This window comes from Pygocentrus nattereri, chromosome 14 (assembly GCF_015220715.1).
Source record: "Pygocentrus nattereri isolate fPygNat1 chromosome 14, fPygNat1.pri, whole genome shotgun sequence".
Lineage (NCBI taxonomy): Eukaryota > Metazoa > Chordata > Actinopteri > Characiformes > Serrasalmidae > Pygocentrus > Pygocentrus nattereri.
The window spans coordinates 14,890,864-14,914,035 of NC_051224.1; the positions used below are offsets into that span (position 1 = coordinate 14,890,864).

The following is a 23,172-nucleotide window of genomic DNA, read 5'->3' on the forward strand; positions in this document are numbered from 1 at the left end:
TTCCTTATTCTTTGAATGGCAACCCTCAGTTAAATTCATTGCATGTTTGGAAAAATGTCCATGCTTTCCTGCAAGTAATGCAGGTTTGCAGGAAGTTCATGCATGAAATACTTTTCATTTGCTTAATATGTAGTTTAGAACCACATCTTGAACTTTTCTCATCCAGCTTCTCATAGTTGGTACATTTCATAATAAAATATTATAAACAGTAAGAACATTTGCCTAATTGTCAGGGTTTTGAAGCTGCATTCTGAGATGACAGTTTTGGTCTCAATGCCATGTGCGATCCAGATCATTTATTTTTCTCCAGACTGTTAGCTAAGAATGTAAGCAATTTTAAATAACAAAAACACACTAAAACATTTTTATGATGTCCAAGTAATAATTTATATAATAGAGGATTAAAAAAAACGTGATCATAAAGAATCTAAAATTCCAAAATCTCATACCTTAGGAACAGAAACAATGCTGTCAGAGCTCTAAAATTATTGACACAATGTGCAACACACTTCTGTTTATGTTAAATAGAATACAGATAATTAAGGTAAATAGAATATCCACAACTTAGAGGTTGCTGGGAAAATAGCAGTGACAAAATATACAATATATCTGCCAATACTAATGTTTTAAGTTTCTGTAATGAGAAAAATCTTTTTATTTTTATGGTTATTCAAGATTTTAAAAAGAAAGGTTTCAGAAGTTTTGACTCTAAACTGGACTGTTGTAGTAGAATAGCTGTGTCTTGAACAGAACAGATGTATTGATGGAAACGGCTATCCTGTGACTGCACAGTGATCAATATCAATTAGGAACCAAAAAGCACGTAGTTGTATGTAGGCAGCACTGGGGCGCGTGCTTGATATCTCACAGTTTTTGGGATGTTAAATCACTTGTATACTAACATAGCCCAAACCTCTGTCTCTCACTGTCTTTTTTTGTAGGTGAGTGTCTGTAATACATTAACATTGGTTTGAAAGATTAAATGGTTTTCCCTGTGCTTTGATCAAAGCTGGGAGGCTGTGCAGGTTCTGGCATTTGTTTGAAAGGCTGGAAAATAATGGAAACTTGTTCTAGCTTTGTTTCCTGCTTATGTTGTATGACTAGGTTCTGTTTAAATGTTGATGTAATGAAATAAATCTTTAGAAGTTGAAAGTTAATACTTGTACTTCGTCACACTATTGAAATGTTATTATGTAGCAACACAGTAATCACCATAATTGCGTAGGTTTTTACAAAATGCATTACATTTACATTCTCTTTTGACATGTTTGAGTCTACATAATTGCAAAACTCTTTTCTGTTTGTTTCAGTGTCAAAAAAGAGAAAAACATGGCAAAGATGCAAAGGATGTTTATTCTTTCCACTCTGCGTATAACAGTAACATTTCAAATATACTTCAGAATAGATGGACTCACTTTCTACAAACTGAAAGTTTTGCCAAATGATGTAGAGACTTTGACTGGACACAAAAAAAACTAGCCAGTGAGTTTTCAGAAAACTGAAGTTTAGATGTGTCAGTTCCACTGACACAGAGAGCAGCTCAGTTTGCGCTAAATTTTGGTGTCTAACGTACGATGAAGTGTCAGATTTAACTGGTGTTTTACTGTAAATGAGGTCATACTGTTCCTGTGCTAGCTAGCTACATTTAATGAAGACTAGGAAACAAAACCACACAAGTGTTCTGTGCAAATATGCTAACACTATATTAGCAAGTATTATACAGTTGAACAGTGAAAGTGATGCATGAATTTGCTTCCTTCAAATGTGCAGTTATTTCCACATGAATAAAATATTGTCGATGCCAGAACCAAAAGCCTGTGTTACACTTTTCAGGAGAAGAAAAAATATTTTTAACGTTTTTGTAATAATTTTGGACCATTTCTATTGGTATATTCATCATGAAATGTTCACAAAAAGAGCAGCTCTTGTTCTCAGATCTCTAAAGAGATCAAAATACTTTGGAGTTGAGAGGTTTTGACAGTGACAATGTGATTTCTATTTTTACCAAAAGTAAGTAAATGAAACACGAAACTGTTTTTAATAAGGAAATGCTGCAAATGCTTGCGTGCCTCTGGTCATATAAATAAATATATATGTATGTATGTACGTGTGTGTGTGTATGTGTATGTATATATATACATACATACATACATACATACATACATACATACATACATACATACATACATACATACATCCTCAACAGAAAACACAGTACTGCACATTTTTATGCATAATCTCTGTTTTTACTGAAACATATTTTAACATATTGGAAAACAAATTATATATATACATATTATTCTTTTGTTGTTGTTGTTGTTGTTATTTATTATTTATCATTTATTATTATTATTTTATTTTTTATTTCCAGTTGTTGTCATACTTTGAAAATGCCTGTTGGCCTTTATATTGTTTGTTAATTCTATGAGGAATGGACCAAAATTATGTGGAAAAAAGTCTGGTTCCATTGACTTACATTGAAAGTAAGGTATGTTTTTTCCTCCACCTGTAAAGTTTCGCTTTTGGAGCTAAAAGGTTTTGTTCCCACAACAGTGATTTATGTCATCGCTTTTGGAACAAAACCATCTCCAAAATGGAAACTTTACAGGAAATGGCAGTAAATGTAACAAGTTGTTTTGGATCATTTGTATGTTCTTAAGTTCCCTTTGAAATTTTAACACAATACAAAATGTATCAGGTTTTATGAAATTTTGCAAAAAAAGATGAAAATGGAGATACAAGTTTTTCCATGACAGCAGTCATAGATGCATGCATATGTACAAATGAACACGTTCAGTCGTTGCAGTAAATGCATAATGATTTTGACTGTGAATTTAATTTTCTTGATTCAGGTTCTGGTAGTTGTCAGTGCAGAGAACAGATAAGATGTGCTTCTATTTATGGAGTGTAATTTAAAGTGAAAGGTTAGATGTCATGATGCTTGCACTGCAGCGAGATGAAGTCAGCAGTTTGGAGTTTGTGTTGAGTAACTGAAGACCTTGCAAATGTGACATATTCATCATCAAAACAAGGCAGAAACTTAGAAGCGTAGATGATGTTTTGATGTTACATCAGTAGCAGAAGCAGTTTTTAGGTTTTGGGGGTTTTTTGGGGGGAAGTCCACATAGAAGGTTGGGTTTTTGTTTTCTGCTCTCACTCAAAACATCACGTTTGTGGGTGGAAAACTTTGTTCAGTGTAAACTAAAAACTAAAACATGCAACAGTGAAAATGCATCTAAAAAAACTACATTAGACTACAGCAGTCAGTAAACAGAGCGGACAATATGTGAATAAATACTGCACAGTACACAAGTAATACACAAAATCCCTTATTAACATAGGTGTGATATGTAGACACTCTGGCATATAAATAATTACGTCTCTTTCAAGAACAACCCACTAGATTCCAAATACAGTGTGGAGAGATGTCATGGTTTTAGCAATGTAGGAAAAGGAGTTGTCATTTTGGATCTTGCAGCTTGGCTTTAATTCTAGCTTTCTAGTTATAATCACACCTCCTGCTCTGACTCCACAGGGCATATGCAGCCAATAAGGAGTCCCACGCCACGCTGGTGTTTCATAACCTGCTGGGAGAGATCGATCAGCAGTACAGCCGATTCCTGCAGGAGAACAATGTTTTGTACCAGCACAACCTGAGACGCATCAAACAGCACCTGCAGAGCAAGTACCTGGAGAAGCCCATGGAGATTGCCCGCATTGTAGCCCGCTGTTTGTGGGAAGAGCAGAGACTGCTACAGACTGCCACCACTGCTCAGCAAGTATGGACATACACATTCACACGTTGTAGCCTCTTCTCAAAGGTCTCTACTGTAAAGGGGACATCCTCCAATTTTTCAAAATTTCTACATAATTCAGTTAAGGTTTAAACAAAGTGATTTTTATGTGAAAAGGTTTATTGTAAAGAAACTTACCAACTCAGATACAGTGGGGGTGATAGAAACCAGGAATTGCAATGTGTAAAATGTAAATATAGCCATTTTATTTACTATCCAAAACAGTCTGTGAACAAACACGTCTTCTGAGTCTTTTTATGCAGTGTTGATAATGATAAAATAGTACTAAATCTGAAGTATTTGGGGACTAAGCTGACCTACAAACCCTGGCCGGAACCTCTTTTTGTAAAAAAAAAAAAAAAAAAAAAAAAAAAAAAAAATCAGTCTAACATTAACTAACACAAAACTGACAAAAAGCAATGTGTCAGACATCAGACAGCATATTTCAACTATTTCATGTCATAATGTTAAAGGTATTAAACTCTTTAAACGCCTGGTTCCTATCACTACCGTGAACAAGTCTTTCATTTTCCAGTTTACTGTTCCAGTAAGACTGATGTATTTAAATGATCTCTGTTCTCACTGGCTGCCCTGTATGCTCTGTGCCTCATTTAAAAAGCGGTACAGACTAAAACACTGATTGTAACTTCAGCGTGAATGGGCAGAGCTACACTTCTATAGGCTGAGTTTTTGCAGCTTAGTTTCAATACATAAACTGAGTTATATGTTTTGAAACTTTAAGTGTGCTTAAATACTATATCACAAAAACTAAAGAAAATGTGATTCTCCATGGCTATAGGCCCTCTAAGTAAACTTTATTTGTCATTCGTTAAACTGTATGCTTTAGCAGTTGTGATGCAACGGACCTCAAAAGTAAACAGCGATAATATTGCCAGAGCTGCTAATCCACAGTGCTGCCTCATCTACTGCTGTTAGATGCAACAGCCTTTTTTACAGCTTGAGACTGAAATATAAAATATTCAATGCATTCATTTGCTTGTTCAAAATAGTATAACAAAGGATTGTTGGCTTTGTTATAAAAAGGCTAGCAACTACTGGTGTAGTATCATCACAGTACATTTTTTTTTCCATTTTTCATACCAACACCACTCTGATCTGCCCTGTATTGACTGTTTTAAATCATTGGCTTTTTGTTGACCCTTTTCAAGCAGAGTTTTGCTGTTTCATCTCTGTAGGATGGCCAGGCCGCCCACCCAACTGGAACAGTGGTGACAGAGAAACAGCAGATCCTGGAGCACAACCTGCAGGACATTAGGAAGAGAGTCCAGGTTTGTTGGTGTAGCTGACACTTAACTGGATTGGTGCTCAGTAGCCACGGATTTTCTTGAGAGTGATTTCAGTAATAAATGCCACAGATGATAATAGGACCACCTGTTCTGTCTTTTAGTTAAACACAAAATTGTAAAAAAGAGCATGAATGTGTGGTACTAAAAAGCTGTTCACTACAGCTTAAGACGAGTTTACAGTTAGCTCATGTATTGAGCCACATGTGTTTGAGCAGAATGAAAGTAAACTACAATGCAGGGCTTATCCTAGACTTACCTGGAAAAACTGGTGTCTACGATCAGCGTGTAGTAGAGACTGGATTTCTTAATAAGGTTTCTTAGTTTTAACTTCACTCTTCTTGGATGTTTTTCAGGATATGGAGCAAAAGATGAAGATGTTAGAGAACTTACAGGATGACTTTGACTTCAACTATAAGACCCTGAAGAGTGCTGGAGGTAAGAAATATATGTTGCTTTAGGACATACAAACTGGCTTCTCTAAAGCAGAACAATAAAGGCATAACTGTTAACCCTGAGGTTTTTTACTGCACATTTAGTTGTAATATTTCCAAAAGAATCATAGTTGAAACCCTTATTTGAGGGGCCCATGTCTGAGGTTTCTTGGATTTTATATTTAACCTTGAGGTCCACTTATGATGCTTTTTAAACAGGCTGTTTTTTTAATCATTTCTATGTATGGACTGGGAAGTGAACAGTATGTTTTGAAATGTTGGGTGTTTACATACTAAATCAAACTATTCTATTTAAAAAAAAAACAAAAAAAACAAAGCAAAACAAAAAGCAAGAATAAACTTGTTTTTCTAACATAAGGGCCTGTGTTCAGAGTTTTGTAGGAGCTGTTTCTCTCTAATCCTAATTCTGATTGGTGTCTTTCAGAGCTGTCCCAGGACCTGAATGGGAACAGCCAGGCTGCAGCCACCAGACAGAAGATGGCTCAGCTGGAGCAGATGCTGTGTGCCCTTGATCAGCTCAGGAGGGTAACACACACTTTAATACATTCAAGAACTTAGCTTAGCCATGTCCAGGTGTAATAAAGTGTCAGCAGAGACATGATGTACACAGCGCAGCCTGTCTTTGTTCTTCTTACAGCAAATTGTGACTGAGATGGCAGGGCTGCTGCAGGCCATGGACTTTGTCCAGAAAAATCTGACTGATGAGGAACTGGCTGACTGGAAGAGGAGACAGCAGATAGCCTGCATTGGAGGACCCCCAAACATCTGCCTGGACCGGCTAGAGACATGGTACCTACACAATGCAATTTCTCATTGTACTGTTTAGAGAGCAGTATTGCATGCTGTTTACCTCTGTGTTCTTACTCATAATGTTTAATGCTCATTCTGTCAAATCAGTCAAATTAAATCATATCAAATATGCTTCATGGAAGTGACTGGAGAACCTATGTTGTCCAAGCTGTGCAGTGTGTTATCAATAATACATTAACTAAATGCTAACTAACCAGATAAAAGAATTAATAAAGAGAAGTGATCTGTATAATATATGAATAAATATTTATAAAATACCTAATTGTTCTTGCACTACAGTATCCAGCATGTATTGTAAATACTTTGTACTGAAAGTATTGTACTGAAATATTGGGCATCACCCAGTAAACGATGAAAGGTGATGCGGCTTGCTGCTGCTGTTTTCTCTGCCGTTTGCTCTGAGACGGTAAAGAAGGAGCAGATCAACATGTTTGAGTCTTTAATAATGTCATCAGTCTGGTACTTTTTTGTGTTTTAAATCCACACAAACTTGAGTTTGTGCTCATGCCTTAATCTCAGCTCATTAAAAAGCTTCTTTTTAATAAGACTTTTCACCATTTTTCTTTGTTTACTTGCTGTATTTTGTTCCTTTGCAGTCACAGTTATCATTGGCTGTTGGAAGAGTCTTTTCAGATTGAGTCGTTAAGCAGTTTACATTACTAGATTATGCTCAAAGTTGAGTTGCAAAAAATTAAATGTGTTTGATACACTCTGACTGGTCTGAAAGATGATTGAGAGGCAAAAAATCTGAGTCTGCAGACTAGAGCCAACTAGCACAGACTCAGCCAGACTGAGAACTGGGGTAAAAGTCGTGTAATGTAATCCAGGCTTTCGTCTATAAACTGGCAAAAAACTTTAGTAGGCAAGTTTACAGCAATGTGAAATGTAGTTAAATTTCATATTTATGTCAAAGAGCCCCTCTAATAACAAAAAGGAAACAACAAATAAAAGTATACGTGGATAAAATAAAGATCTTAAAATATACATTCCTCTGCTATTTTCTTCTTTCCCCTTTCCCCTCTCCCCCCTGTGTCTATCTCACTCTTTCTCTTTTTGAGGATCACTTCACTGGCTGAGTCTCAACTTCAGATCAGGCAGCAAATAAAGAAGCTGGAGGAGCTTCAGCAGAAGGTGTCATATAAAGGGGACCCCATTGTTCAGCACCGCCCTGCCCTGGAGGAAAAAATCGTAGACCTGTTCCGCAACCTCATGAAGAGGTGAGACACACACACACACACACACACACACACACACAAAAGCAAAGAACTAACTCAAAACATGTTACATCATAATGAGTTATGATGCTAATGCCATAAACTTAACACATTTTTCCTATAAAGAGCCCTCTTGTGGCGTGTTTGTGTTGTTGCAGTGCGTTTGTGGTTGAGAGACAGCCGTGCATGCCTATGCATCCAGACAGGCCTCTAGTCATCAAGACAGGAGTTCAGTTCACCAACAAAGTTCGGTAAGATTCCTTCACAAACTAACTGAAAGTGATTGACAGGCACAATTACAAAGCCATCAAATGTTATTTTTGCAACTCTGTTTTAGGCTACTGGTGAAATTCCCAGAACTGAACTACCAGCTGAAAATCAAAGTTTGCATTGACAAGTGAGTTTTAAATTTTTTCAAAGTTGGTAAGTATCTTCAGACACATACAGCGTGACGGAGCACTTACATGTTTTAAATAATTTTCTCTCCAGGGAGTCTGGGGATGTGGCAGCCATTCGAGGGTGAGTTTCAACTTGTTCTTATCTGATGTAAGTTAACTATTATTATGTGTAAAGGAAGAAACAAAAACACCAAACAGTGTCAATACATTAAAAATATTGCCAGTTACATTTGACTTGAATGCAATGTTTAAGTAAGGGAAAGTCCACATACATCAGCATGTTTTGCTTATAGTTTTCCTCATAGTGACTCAATATTTTCTGTTTTTCATCGACCAAAACAAAAAGCCTACTGACATTGTCTAGCGTCTGACATTTTTGTGTTTCATCCTCTTCCAGGTCCCGTAAGTTCAACATCCTGGGCACTAACACTAAGGTGATGAACATGGAGGAGTCCAATAACGGCAGCCTTTCTGCTGAGTTCAAACACCTGGTGAGAACATCTAAGACACTGTAGGAAATTTCATGGCTAGTTTTCTCTGCAAAGTAGCTGTTTATACACAGTTTGTCAAATTGATGGAGTTGTTTGGTTTATTGAACACACACTGTAAAAAACAATGGAATTTGATGATATAATGTTATTTACAGAACTTACACTGTAATATAAATCACAATACTGTATTTTTCAATACTGCAGAATTTGTACTGTTTTTCTTCAACCCGGTATTTGTAATATACAGCTTGTGTGGTCTAATGCACCCAGAGCTGTCTGAGGCTCCTCAGTTTAGTAGTATTTTTGTAGTATAGTTTATCACTTACTGTTAACAGAACATCTCATCAGAGCAGTTTTGTTCACTTATACCAGTTGTTAAAGGGCCAAAATGACAGAAAACCAAATTATCCTCAGTTTTTTAATGAAAATGTTTGATGTATTATGTAAACATTGTAAAAGATTCAAGATGTACCATTCACTCTCCAGCCTATACAGTCCTAAAATTGGAGCTAAGCCGCCAAAACGCCATATTGAATACATTATATTTTGTGATGTCACAAAAACAGTAATACATTTATGTAAATCTGCCTGTTCAGCCCATAGCAGTTTAGCCCCTCCCATTCACTCTGAAGTTATAAGGAGTATTTCACAACGTAATGTAGTTACTTAATTCAAAGACATGCAGCTCAAGACTTTCCAAGTATGCTTTGCAAATTACAACTAACTACGGTAAATTCTTACGTTTTTGACAAGACGCTCTGAGAGAATGCAGCAGTTTTGTCAGTAATCTGCTGTATTTAAGGAATGCAGTAAATTACTGCACTGTTTTTTCTGCTGCAAAATTACATCAGTTCTTTATACTGTAAATTTTAGATTGAACCTGTTATTTATAACTGACCTTCCGCTTGACTGCCCATTTAATAATATCAATTAAAATCTGAGATATGGAGTTGAGCTGACCTGAATTTCTCTGTCTTAGACTCTACGAGAACAGAGGTGCGGCAATGGTGGCCGGACCAACAGTGATGTAAGTGGCTGCTCAGTAATATTAATTAATAATAAGTGATCATTAGTACATGAAGAGGTACATAATAAGTCATTTTCTTGAGAGAGTGCTAATGATTTTGCCCTGTGACCTGAAGGCTTCTCTGATTGTGACTGAAGAGCTTCACCTCATCACCTTTGAGACAGAGGTTTACCACCAGGGTCTCAAGATCGACCTTGAGGTGAGAGAGCACGCACACGCACTGTGCAGGACATTGTGAGCATAATTGCAGGCTCTGGTTTTCCATTCAAATGAAAACTGCAGATTTAACTGTTTCACAGTGGTAAGTGTGATGTATTCCATAGGATAATTTCCCCTCTGCCTGATTAATAGAGCAAATCAGTTAATCAGAACCCTTGTCATGAATTGGCAGGACAGTCCAGCTGGGCACACCATGGACGGCAATTAGGTTAAATCATGTTATGTTATTGTTTTAAAGATGATATTGAAATGATTAGCACTAATGATGGCAGGGGTTTGAAGCACTCTGCAGCAGGCTAATGAGGTCGTGCTAATGGCTTAATGACTGTATGCTGATGTCCGTGTAACTAAGCAGTGCTTCTCTTACTAAACCACTGTACCACACAACCCTGCACATACAACCTTCACGCACACATTTTTACATGAACATGAAGTGTCCCTATTGATGGAAGTGAGAAACCTGCAGTACACCAGTCTGTAGACAGACGTCACACAATGGTGACTAAGCAAATTTTGGGCACAAGATTTTTGATTCACCATACCTTGACCAAGTCATTCTCTTCACTCAGGCCTCCTAGTTGTGCCGATGTCTGCATTTACACTTTAAAGAAAGTCTTTAAAGAATGGTTTGGTGAAAAATCAGATGTACACAAACACTTCTGTAAATCAGACAAGACAGGTGTGGTGTCTTCTTTAGTGTAGCTTAGCATTCCTGAAATTTCACTCTTCATTAATTCAGGTCTTTATTAAGGTTGCGCAGAATTGTCAATGTAACTTAGAGCACAATATGACTGACTGTAACTTGTAAAATGAACAAACCTCACTGTGTAGCTGAGCACTGCAGGCAGCCACATTTTAGACAGTAGGCGTTATGCCAAATTTTGACTTCCCTTTGCGTCCACACACATTTTGCAGGCATGTTGATGCTACAAATTATGTGCACAACTTCTGTTTTTTCTGCTTAAAAATAACTGTTAATCTTGAATTTTTGAACAGAAGGTTTGTTTAGAAATAGAAACAGTACAAAGAAAGATTTTAATCAGAATTTGGCACAACACATGTCATGTTGTCTGAAGTGGCTGCTCCAGTGCTCAGCTGCACAGTGAAGTTTTCTTCATTTTTACATATGTCAGCATTAGTCTTACTATGAAGAGGTGGATGTAAGAGGTGTATGAAGTGATGTTTTGGGCATGTAAAAAGATTTGGATGTCCATTGACTTGCTGATTTTTAGCAGTGTTAACCTCAGGCCCTAATATAAAAAAGCTTTTGCACTACATACCCATCTTGGGTGATCAATAACATCAGGGTAAGTGGAAAGTTGTGTACATTTGATTTATTTATTTTTTGCCTGATCATCTCTTTAACATACAAAACCTTGTTGTAAGATGCAGTGGTCATTCTTTGCTCATCAAGCATAAGCATGCTCATTTTAATCCTAGCTTATTTCTGATTTTGGAAGAATTTGTTCAGTAGAAGTAAGATGACTGATTTTTCTATACATTTGTTTAATTGCTGAAAATGGTGGTTGATGGTAAAAGCATATGCATTTGTAAGGAAATTGAAGCCCTTTAAGACTTTAAGTTGTCTTCAAACATTTATTTAAGCAAAATAATGTTCAGAAAAAACAGGTCATAAATTGGTTCTTAGGAAGGCTTTATGCACCTAATATGTGGATAAAGCAGAATGAACTGTAACAGCTGTTACACTTATATCCATATCAATGATTTATGATTAATCTAACCATGAAACGACCACAGAGTGGACAAAAAAATCTCATGGTTTTCATGTCTACAATATAGTTATAGTTAATTGCATTGTATGTTGATAACATTTTGGTAGATTGTAATTGCTGTAAATAACAGCAGTTCATTCGAAAAGGTTTCTAGTTGCGCCACTAAAATACACACAGCAGGATAATTAAGTAAATAAGCCATTTTAGTGCAAGGCTGACTGTTTCCTTGATGTTTGTGTTTGCTTATATACTGTTGTTGATCAAGGTGACATCATACAAGTGCAGCAAGATGCAAGTCATATGCAGTATATATGCAAAATCAAGAGTTTTATCTGACCTCATTCTCTTTTTTCCGCTCCTTACAGACACACTCTCTCCCTGTTGTAGTCATTTCTAATATCTGTCAGATGCCAAATGCATGGGCGTCCATTTTGTGGTACAACATGCTGACCAACCATCCCAAGGTGAGTAAAACAACAATATTGCCCCCTGTTTAGCTTAAACTGTGCTTTGTGTCTAATTGATTTTTTTCTCTCTCTCTTCTCAACTTTCAGAATGTAAATTTTTTCACAAAGCCTCCTGTGGCAACGTGGGATCAAGTGGCTGAGGTGCTGAGTTGGCAGTTTTCTTCTACAACCAAGAGAGGCCTGACTATTGAGCAACTTAACACACTCGCTGAGAAACTGCTTGGTATGCTTAGCTTTGTGTGTATACAGTACTGTGCAAACCCCCTCCTTTTTGTTTATTTCCAGTCAAAAGGACAAGTCATGCATTTTCAACCCCAGGATAAAAATGTAGAAAACATATATTTAGCAGCAAAGTAAGAAAACAGAACCCTCAACAACTAAAAAAAAAAAAAGCATTTTCAGTGTTAAGTGTGTCCGCTGTTTGCATTTATTACAGCTTCCATCCTTTTTTTGGAGATTTTCTGTCAGATTAGTAAGAAATTTACAGGGATGTTTTTCCACATCTCCAAAGTTCAGTCTTAGAAGTTGGTTGCATTTTCTTCTTCTCATGATCCAATTAAGTTCAGAGACATACATTGATATTGTCTTGCACAGATGTTGGAAGTCCCAATTTCTCTATATCTTTTAATTATTTTTTTAAACTCTAGTTTTGGAAGCTCCTGTTGTCCTTTGTCTTCAGCTTCCTGCTACAACAAATTTTTATGCATATTCTCAGAAATATATAATGGAAAAAATGCGTAACTTATTCTTAATTGCTGTTTTGGCTGAAAATTGAACAAACAAAATGTGGTCTCTGACTTTTGCACAGTACTGTGTATGTGAGAATGAGGGTGTTCCGTCACTGATTTTAATAATGTGCGTCATTCCTTCTTTTCATATGTTTAGGTCCTTGTGTCAACTACTCTGGTTGCCAGATCACCTGGGCCAAGTTTTGCAAAGTATGTTATACTACATTGAAATGATTCTAATAAGAACCCTTTTCAAATTGCCCAAGCATACTTTAACCTTGTATTGCGTGTGTATATGTGTGTTTTGCAGGAAAACATGGCTGGAAAAGGTTTTTCATTCTGGGTATGGCTGGACAATATCATCGACCTGGTGAAGAAGTATATTCTGGCTCTGTGGAATGAGGGGTGAGCATAATCAATTATAAAAATGCCTAAATTGTCAATACACACTGAATAGTTTGCACATGAACACAATTATGAACAGTCATGGTGTTCATGTTGTACATTTTGTTTATGTAAAAGAAATGACGTGCACATTTGAATCAAATAGTTTAATCACATTACTTTTTCAGTGCCGCAAGCAATCTTCCCAGTATCATTTGACCTTATATCAGTCTTAAGAAGCTTCTGCTGAATGTATTTTGCAGGTATATCATGGGCTTCATCAGTAAGGAGAGAGAGAGGGCTATCCTGAGCCCAAAACCTCCAGGGACTTTTCTGCTACGCTTCAGTGAAAGCAGTAAGGAGGGAGGCATCACATTTACCTGGGTGGAGAAAGACATCAGTGGTGAGTGTGTTTGTTTGTGAGAGAAATGGATAGAACGAGAAAAAGAGACATTTAGGGATGTACAGTTTTGTGACATTGTATGATATACAGTTTTATAGATGTACATTTTATGATGGACAGTTTAGTGCAAAACTTTTTTTTGCTAATAAATGTGAAAAAGTAAAACATAAAATATATATTTTGTATGTTAAATTCAGCAAATAAACAGTAAATGTGCATAAAAATATACAGACTTGTGTTCCCTGTAGAGAATTTGTTGACTCATTTTCACTTAGAAAATCACCAAACTGTAATTTGATCAGGGGAGCCAAAACCTTACATACGACTATGTATGCTGTACATGTTGTTATTACTGATTTCAGTGGTAGGCCAATAGTGGTTCCTTTCCACTGATAGATGGCGTAGAGGGGACTGATAAATTGTACATTAACAGGTGGGCTACAGTCAGTGTTTGTCAGGACACTGAGGCAAAATGCATCTATATAGTACATAAAATGGCCAAAGAGTATAGGTTAGTGATGTCAAGGTTAACATTTTAATAGTGCATTAAAAACATAAATGAGGAAAGTTACTAATTTGGGTGCTTTTAATCTGAATGCATGTTCTTAATCAGTAAAAACCATCTGTATTTTCGCCCTGAAGCCCAGCTACACACTGCTGTGATTTCTACTGTAGCCGTCTTGCTCAAATACAGCTTTTAGAGGGCAACATCCAGTGATGGCTCTGTTTATTGAAAGTTATTTTTTGAGTCATTTCCACAGTAAATCTGTTTGTGAACAAAGTACACTGAGGCTTAAGGATTATTTACAATCAAAACAGAGTGTATGAGAAACAGTGTGTATGAGAGAACTAGGGATAAATACAGCAAACTAACAAAAGCATCAGCCAAGTGGAAAACTCCAGTTCCCCTTGAAACAAGATGTAACAGCAGTATGAGAGTAAGAGCTGCTGTCACAGAGGAAATATGCAGCTAGTGTTACTCTCGATGGACGTCAGTGCATAAAATGGGAAACTGCACCCACTCTGTGGAAATCATGTAATTTTCACTTTTAGCTTTATGTAAACTCTTCATTTACATGAAGAAAAATAATGTTATTTAATTCTTAAAGTAATAAATACATTCTAATGAAGTTTTTTGTCCACTCATTTAGCTAAAACCAAAGCCATGGAAACAAACTTTTCTTAGGGTCAGATTTGAGCAAATAAAATAAATGCAGTTAATGATGATTGACTACAAAATAATAACATGTCTAATTGTGATTAATTGCTTTAATTGTTTGACAGCCCTAGTGTAAGTTCAAGGTAGCTTGGCAATTCAGTGTATATATATTCAGTACTGTGCATTTTTGCAAGTATGTTTTGTGAATTTAAGTATGGGTGTATGTTTGTTATAGGTAAGACACAGATCCAGTCAGTGGAGCCGTACACTAAGCAGCAGCTGAACAGTATGTCGTTCGCTGAGATCATCATGGGCTATAAGATCATGGATGCCACCAACATCCTGGTCTCACCACTGGTCTACCTTTTCCCTGAGATCCCTAAAGAGGAGGCCTTTGGCAAGTACTGCCGGCCCGAGGCCCAGCCTGACGCTGACTTCCAAGAGCCTGGATGTGGTAATAGCTTTCTCCTACTTGGCAGCCTTTTCTCTGCTCACCCAGCCCACACTGCAGCCATTTAGCATCAGCTGAGAAAAGCAAACATTAAAAAATCTCCACCAGAGATTGTGTCCTTAATTGTGCATAATTTTAACAGTTAGATGATAAATCGATTAGAAATAGAGCAAAACAAGTAATGTCTATGGCAGGATATTTCTTTTTTTCAAATTCAGCTCAACCATTGTTTGGAATATGCTGCCATAAAATTTCAGCCTGTCTCTTAAAAAACATGTACAAGGCCTGTAGATGCAAATTAGCAAGGAATGTTATGCCGGGGAAGCTTAGCTGTAGTGGAACAGGGAAAAAACATAGCGGACAGAATGAGAACAAGGGGATTACTTCTGAACAAACAGGGTTGACCGCAGTGTTGTTCTCTCACTCATTCCAGAAAAACAACATGCAATATTCCAGCCAGATGGAAAATATACAGCAATGTTTTATGCTCCTTTCTTTACAGTGGTGGTGATAGGAACCAGAGATTGTCTACATCACAAATATAAGCATTTTATTTGCTATTCAAAATGGCCAGTGAACACACACATTTGGCAGTATGGCAGAAAATTAAAGATACATTATGTATATTACAATATATGAGTACACAGACACTAAACACTAGTAGAGCCTTATTCAAAAACAGCCATGAAAATATTTGGGAATAACCAATGTTACACATACTGTGCTGCACTAAATCCATTTAAACAGGACTAATTGTGCTCTCTGTGTGATGAAGCATGTAGTAGTTCAGTATTCTTTAAGTTTAAATGATATCCACAATATGCTCACATAACCCCCTGCACCCTGCTCTGCCATGAATGGTTTTAAACCAAAACCATCTTAAAGGTGTCATAAAACACAGACTCAGGCATACGGCAGCACACTGTTAACTGTTTCAGGTAACTTGCTTTCTGTGAAGTGGCTTTCAGAGGCATACAGTGCTTAGTGTGTCTGATTCCTATCCCCATCACTGTAAACACTTCCGACTCTGTAAATTTCTCGAACAGTGCATTTCAAAATCAAACCATTCTGAATGACATTATATCTTAATGAACTAAAGCACTGAGAAGTTTAGAAAAATCAGTGGACTTTCCTTTTAAGTTGTTAAGAACTTTGATGCACTCAAAATAAAAAGTTATCCCTACTGGGGGTTTACTCAGAAATATTTTTCATGTCATCATTTTCCAAAAATGTGTCAAAATAATGGAAAATTCCACCAGTTGTACTTGGAAAAGTGCTTTTTCTGGCTATAGCTGTATTTGAAACAGAATAACCCAGGATAAGGTGTTTACATGACATCGTGTGTTCTGTGAATATCATTGTGCACCAGGGTCCACCATATCTGAAAGATTTTCTCAGAAAGAATGCAGGTATTGCACTAGGAAATGTGTGATAGTGGGACAGCATGTATATGTGTGTTGTCTCACAGAGTACTTACAAAGTTTTTGTTTGTTGTTTTCTGCAGCCATTCAGCCATACCTGAAGACCAAGTTTATCTGCGTCACCCCGTAAGTAGCTCTAATTATTCACTGTGTGTGTGTGGATGGGAAGGATAGTTATGTAGATATTTTCATGACACGTGGGTGCATGTGTGTTTGCGTGCATGTGGTCCTATGTGTTGGCATATATTTTCCCTCTTTGAACTTTGAATGGCTGGAGTCTCTCGTATCCTTTTTTCTCTGTCTTCTTATAAGGATGGATCAAAGGTTGTGGTGCTTGAATAAAAAAAGCAGGTTTTGTTTGTGACTGAGCTGAGCAGGTTCACTTTGCTTTCCCATAGTAAGCAGAACAGCTTCACTATGGCTTTACCACACTGAAGCAAGTAGCCTCTCTAGTCTTTCCTTTCGCTTCCATTTGCCAGAACGCTTCTATACCATATCCAGTAAGGTCAGCTGACATTTTTCTCCTCTCGGGCCATTAACTGTAAAAATAGCAGAAGGAACTGCTGACACATAAGAACGCCAAATAATGTGAGATGTTCAGTTGATAGTATTACGGGGAACTGTGGACAGAATAGGGAAATACACTACATTTTGAACCATTTTATTCACAAGCTGAAGTAGAAACAAAGAATACAAAGAAAAAAGCAGTTACAACAGACACGTATTGATAGTTTAATCCTGACCGGCTACAGTGCCTAATAAGATCTGTGACTGCATGAGGCTACTTTCTTTCAGAGGTACAGTCTGTATCAGCATGTTTGAAGCCAAAAAGTAGTGTAAAACAGTACTATATGAACAGTCATTATTCATAAATTCAACTGTGATAAAATATTTCTTCTGCAGAAACCACTCTTCATTTATTTATTTTCCAGTCAAACCATAAAAATCAAAATCACCTTTCTAGTGTTTTTCAGTATGTCCATCCTTTGCCTTTATTTTACAGCTTCTGTTCTGTTTGGTTACATTCCATGTACCAAGAGCTAGTTTCTGCTGCAGGGGCCTAGGCCACCTAGGGCTTTCCCGCAATCTCCCACTGCCAATATGGCACTGCACCGCTCCCCCATGCTAGACCTTGCGGGTGGTGGGCCCACATGGCCACATGGCCCACGGGCAGGGTTCAGGGTACAGTCTGGGTCTTCACTCCAGACCAGTTCGCCCTGGGAGACCCTACCAGGAGCATATTGCTCCCGACGACTTAGCTCTGAAGATCCCTAGACCACACAAGCCCTTCCGCCATGACAAGGCCCCGATCCAGGAAGGGTGTTGGCGTTGGACTCCGCCAGGGTTGTGCTCTGTCTCCACTCTTGTTCGTGATATTCATGGACAGAGTGTCAGGGCGTAGCCGGGGTCAGGAGGGCATTATGTGTGGAGGCCGGAGGGTGGCGTCTCTGCTATTTGTAGATGATGTTGTTCTGGCGGAATCACATGGATGCCTCCAGCGCTTGCTGGATCGATTTGCAGCTGAGTGTGAAGCGGTTGGTATGCGGATCAGCACCTCCAAGTCTTGGCCCGGAAAAGGATGGCCCACTCCAGGTAAGGGGAAAGGACATGCCCCAGGTGGAGGAGTTTAAGTATCTTGGGGTCTTGTTCAGGAGTGATGGGAAGAGGGATCGTGAGATCGGCCGTAGGCTGGGACAGGTGGCAGCAGTAATGCGGTCACTGTACCAGGCTGTAGTGGTGAAGAGGGAGTTGAGCCATAAGGCAAAGCTCTCTGTTTACCGGTCGATCTACATCCCAACCCTCACCTATGGTCATGAGCTGTGGGTAATGACCGAAAGAATGAGATCGCAAATACAAGCGGCGGAAATGAGCTTTCTTCGTCGGGTGGCAGGCTACACGCTATGCGATAGAGTGAGGAGCTCGGTCATCCAGAAGGAGCTCAGAGTAGAGCCACTACTCCTCCCCATTGAGAGGAGCCAGCTGAGGTGGTTCGGGCATCTGATCCGGATGCCCCCTGGATGCCTCCCAGTGTGGGTGTTCCAGGCACGGCCTACCGGACCATGACCCCGGGGTCGCCCTAGGACCCGCTGGAGGGATTATATCTCCAAGTTGGCCTGGGAGCAGCTTGGGGTCCCCGGGAATGAGCTGGAGGAAGTTGCGGGGGGCAGGGTCATCTGGGATTCTCTGCTCTCCCAACTGCTACCACGTCTGGACTAGCGGTCAACGATGATGGATGGATGGATGGATGGATGGATGGATGGATGGATGGATGGATGTTCTGTTTGGGAGACTTGATTTCAGAGAAAAAGATCATATTTCCCTATTCCAAAGTTCAGCTTTAGAAGTCATGGTTTAAGGAATCCCAATTACAAATCCAGTCTAATTCCATCAGTCCACAAAACCTCACTCAGCATCTCAGTTGACTAGTTTTTGTGTTCTACTGCAAATTTTCTTCTTCTTTCATCAGCTTCTTTGCAGATACACATTCCTTCAGAACCATGGTGTTGAGTTGTTTTGTCAGTGGAAGGGTGGACAAAAAGAATGGAGCTTTTTGAAAGCATGAAGCTTACCGTTTATGTGATGGTGACAGTTTGGTGATTTACCAAGTCTTGCGTCTTTGTTGTAATTTTTGAGCTCCAGGTTTTGGTAGCGCCCCCCCCCCCCCCCCCCCCCCCTTATTTTCCTTTGACTTTCCTTTTCCTTATTCAGGTACACTATCTTATATCTGATCTTAAGTATACCACTTGGAATAACTTGTACTTGCTAGAATTGACTGGGAATGATAATAAATAAATAAAAGTGGTCTGTGGTAAAGGCTCAAATCCAGGACTTAATCTCACACATACACGCATAAAAGTCACACACTTTGAGCTTTACAGGTATAGGGATTTGAGACTGACTAAAGCTCACATGGCCCAAACAAAAACTTGAAATTTGGGTTGTGGTACAGACAGGCCATGATGGCATGCAGGGGTGTGTATGCTTACATCTGTGTGCCCACACATGTATGTGTGTGCATGTGTGTGTCAGGCTGTAAACTGACCTCTTTCCATAGGTGTCCTTCCGTCTTCATGGACTTCCCGGACAGTGAACTGCTGGGGAACGGCTTCCCTGGGTAGGCAATAGGGAGCTGGTGTGTGGTTGTGTGTGCATGCGTGTGTGTGTGGTGTGGGGGAGCGAGAGAGAGAGGGTGAGTGTCTAAGCCAGCATATTTTGTACAGTATTAACATTTGTGATCAGCAGCTCTCTAATAACAACGGAATGGGTCTGTTTAACACACCTTAAAAGCTGCATTGGATTGTATTCCTCCTTGCTTATCTGAGTTTGACAGACGGCCTTGTCCATTCCAGGACTTCGTGTTTGTTAGTTATTTAGCTGATGATAATGTTTTTAGAATGTATGCTACATCTTTTTTGTTTACGTTTTCACTTACAAGAACAAATGTAGCTTTGCTTGACTTTACACATAATTGTGTGTAACTGTAGACATTTGCTCGAGGAAACATAGCTAGGAAACAATATGGCTAATCAGTTAATGATTTTGGTCACTTTAGTGACTTTAGTTATTATATTTTAATAGTTACACATTCAGATCAGATCATGCCTTCAACATGGTGGCAGTATGAGGGAAGACTGATTGAGGGAGGGGGGAGAACTCTAAGAACTTGGGCTGGAGTTCTGGGCAGCTTCTACCTGTAGCTAGAAGGCCAGACCCCCCTCATAGCTGTAGCAGGGCTGATGTCGGACTGAGAAACAGGGAGGAGATGGGGTGGCAGTGGGAAATGCGAACCCTGGTGAGGATGTGAATTTATAGGGAGTTGTGTTTGTAAGGAGGAGGGGATTCAGGCATGTTCCTCTCCCCAAAATTAAGCTATAACATAACTACATTAGTTGTAAAGATAAGCATTTTTGTTGCCATTCTATATAGATGGTTTTGATGTGACAGTGATATGTTAACTTAGACTGAATTTGGTTTTGTGTATATGAATTTTGCACTGTGTGAATGTATTATCTACAAAAACACAAGTATCACATCAAAACATGAATCACCATGTATTTGATATTTTAAAAAGTGGATAGTGACATTCTTAACTGAAATTGCATTAGCTTTTACCTTTATTCCTCATTTCTCTTAACTGTAAGACGCTGTGTTAGCCAATGATGCTCCATTTAGCACTAGATGAAGTCATCAAGAGTAGTGAACAATCTTTGGATTTGGACAGGGCCTGGTAGTGGGTTGTCTGTGGCTGTGCTCCAGATGTTCAAACTGCTCTCTTGCCTTAAATATATTCAGTATCAGTACTGCTGAAATGCTTATGGTTGATGGCATTTTTTCTGTAGGGCACTCCTTTGTGATTTGGAGCACTGCCTAATTTCCTCCTTTGTAAAATATTCTTCTCATGCCTTCTCAGAACATTGTATTGTTCATTCATTTCACATTTTCATATTGTTTCTGTTGTAAGAAAACCTTTGTTTCTCAAACAACCTGAAATCAGAAGAGGAAAACATTGTTAAAAAAGATTTTAATAATGTACTTAGAGTTTATTTCAAAGTAATTTTGGACTTTTTCTATTGGTCCATTCATCAAGAAATGTGCACATACTGTAAAAGCTACCTGGCATTTTCAACTGAAGTAATAGAAATAATAGGTTTGCATATGACAGGAACAGTATGTTTGATTTTGGTGAGATATTAATTCTTACATCACTAACTATCACTAACTCCAGCATCCATCAGTAGTGTTATGAAACTGGTCTTACAGGACAAAATAATTCTTGCTTTCTCTGTTGAATTGACCTCTTTATTTATCTCTTTATTGTAACCACTGCTCCTTCTTTTCATTCCACTTGTTTGACCCAAGACATTGTGACACTGCACATTTAATCTGTCTATCTGTGAGAAATGTTGAGGTTAAGGAGGCTCTTTCAGTAAAGTAGCTTGACTTCTGTAATTTTTTTTGTTATTTGTATTCACAAGTACAGCTGCATTGTAGAAGTGTTTTTCTCCCTCACAACACCACTAATGTTCTTGACATGTTACACTCACTGAGCCATTTTTTATTAGACATCATTTGACATAAAAGCTAAAATGTGTAGAAAACTTATGTTAAATAATGTAAGATAAGTGAAAACTAGTGATGTCTGTTAATGTGTCAATAATGTGTTAAGCAATATGTAATTAAATGCACTTTTAAGGCACAGTTGATTGTTGGTATGGGATGCTGGTGTTGCTATGACTCTGTGACAGTGGTCCTCTCATTCAAATACAGTTTTCATGACAAGTTCTATGGTTTGCACTCATGATAAAAACCAAAGATTTCAGCTACTGCAGTGCAGTAAATTTGTTTATTACTGAAGTAAATAGAGTCTGAAGGACCTTTTAACAAGCAAGACACAGAATATCAGTAATTCCAAAGGCTTTGCTGGAGATTGGTCTTCAGAGATGTATGAAAACCAATGAGCAGCAAACTGACAAAAGCAGCAGCAAAGTGGAAAGCTCCAGTTCCCAAAAGCAAGAGTGAGAGGGCCACAATCAGAGAGGAGTTGGAACATGCAGCCACGGTTGCTCTTACTGGATGTCAGTAATAAAAACTTGGAACTGCTTTCACACAGCGTGAAGCCCATGATTTTCATGTTCAGGTTCATGTCCACCCTGTATTTACATGATTTTCATGTTCAGTTTATGTGAGTGCTACGTTCACACAGTGGCAATAATGTTATTGTATTATTAGGTTTAAAAGGTGGTAAATACTTTGTGATTGAGCTTAAATACTTTACAATTAAGCTTTATCCATTCATATAGCTGAAACTACATGCACTGCTTTTTAAATGGAAAAATCTATCTTTAACAAATAATACAAATGCTATTAATGATTAGCTACACAAAGGAATGTGATTCTTACTGGATTTGCCTCCTGTCCCAGACCTTTTACTAACTTTCATTTCCTTTGACAACTTTATCATTTTTTTTACTCAAATGTGGAGTAGATGACCATGATGCACAGTATGTGCGTGTGTGTATTAAAGAAAGTTTTTTGTGACGCATGTGTGTGGTGTTGTGATAGTTAACTTACCATGTGTTCAAACAAACTCATCAGTCTAATCGTACTGTGACATCTGTGTACACATTTGTGGACTGAATGTTTGTGACTTCTCATGAGAGTTTGAATTGCAGTTCTCATACATGCATGTGTCTGTGTGTCTGTTGCAGGACTAATTCGGGCAACACAAGTGATCTGTTCCCCATGTCTCCTCGCACTCTCGACTCGTTGATGCACAATGAGGCGGCAGAGGCCAACCCTGGACCTCTAGGTAATAACCTCTGTATTGCTATTGTTGTGCTCCACTTGAATCATATTTCATTGTATTGCCCTGTGTTTTGTAGTTTACTTTATTGTTGAATGCACTGTGTATTGTAGTTTATTGTATTGTATTGCATGGCACAGAGTTCTGTGCTCAACTCTGTTCCTTTTTTCTGGGTATCTTCACTGAATTTTGTTTCTAGCAGTACCTGAGCTCAGGACTGTCTTTTTCTCTAACCTATTGGTAACTAGCAAAGATAGCTTCTCTAGATAGACAATGCACTTCTTGTAAGTCGCTCTGGATAAGAGCGTCTGCTAAATGATGTAAATGTTTTGGCAGTTTGGCAAGTTTGATTGCAGTTCTTTAGGAAATGATTGTTTAACAATTTAGCATGATTTGATTTGATTATTGTT

At 38.2% G+C, this 23,172-nt stretch overlaps 1 protein-coding gene across 2 annotated transcripts in view; it reads left to right on the top strand.

Moving 5' to 3' along the window:
- Positions 1 to 23,172, top strand: part of stat3 (signal transducer and activator of transcription 3 (acute-phase response factor)) — a 36,588-nt gene that overhangs the window by 11,153 nt on the left and 2,263 nt on the right. The window contains exons 3-23 of one of the 2 annotated variants that reach the window (XM_017725283.2): positions 3,536 to 3,779; positions 4,991 to 5,083; positions 5,455 to 5,536; positions 5,978 to 6,078; positions 6,191 to 6,342; positions 7,422 to 7,580; positions 7,736 to 7,828; positions 7,915 to 7,974; positions 8,067 to 8,096; positions 8,373 to 8,466; positions 9,446 to 9,493; positions 9,609 to 9,692; positions 11,811 to 11,909; positions 12,000 to 12,135; positions 12,798 to 12,850; positions 12,951 to 13,045; positions 13,288 to 13,427; positions 14,822 to 15,040; positions 16,542 to 16,584; positions 19,514 to 19,573; positions 22,668 to 22,768. In XM_017725283.2, coding sequence (XP_017580772.1) covers positions 3,536 to 3,779; positions 4,991 to 5,083; positions 5,455 to 5,536; positions 5,978 to 6,078; positions 6,191 to 6,342; positions 7,422 to 7,580; positions 7,736 to 7,828; positions 7,915 to 7,974; positions 8,067 to 8,096; positions 8,373 to 8,466; positions 9,446 to 9,493; positions 9,609 to 9,692; positions 11,811 to 11,909; positions 12,000 to 12,135; positions 12,798 to 12,850; positions 12,951 to 13,045; positions 13,288 to 13,427; positions 14,822 to 15,040; positions 16,542 to 16,584; positions 19,514 to 19,573; positions 22,668 to 22,768 — 2,186 coding nt within the window. The remainder of the gene's footprint in view (positions 1 to 3,535; positions 3,780 to 4,990; positions 5,084 to 5,454; positions 5,537 to 5,977; positions 6,079 to 6,190; positions 6,343 to 7,421; positions 7,581 to 7,735; positions 7,829 to 7,914; positions 7,975 to 8,066; positions 8,097 to 8,372; positions 8,467 to 9,445; positions 9,494 to 9,608; positions 9,693 to 11,810; positions 11,910 to 11,999; positions 12,136 to 12,797; positions 12,851 to 12,950; positions 13,046 to 13,287; positions 13,428 to 14,821; positions 15,041 to 16,541; positions 16,585 to 19,513; positions 19,574 to 22,667; positions 22,769 to 23,172) is intronic. The other variant, XM_037544814.1, reaches the window with a different exon arrangement.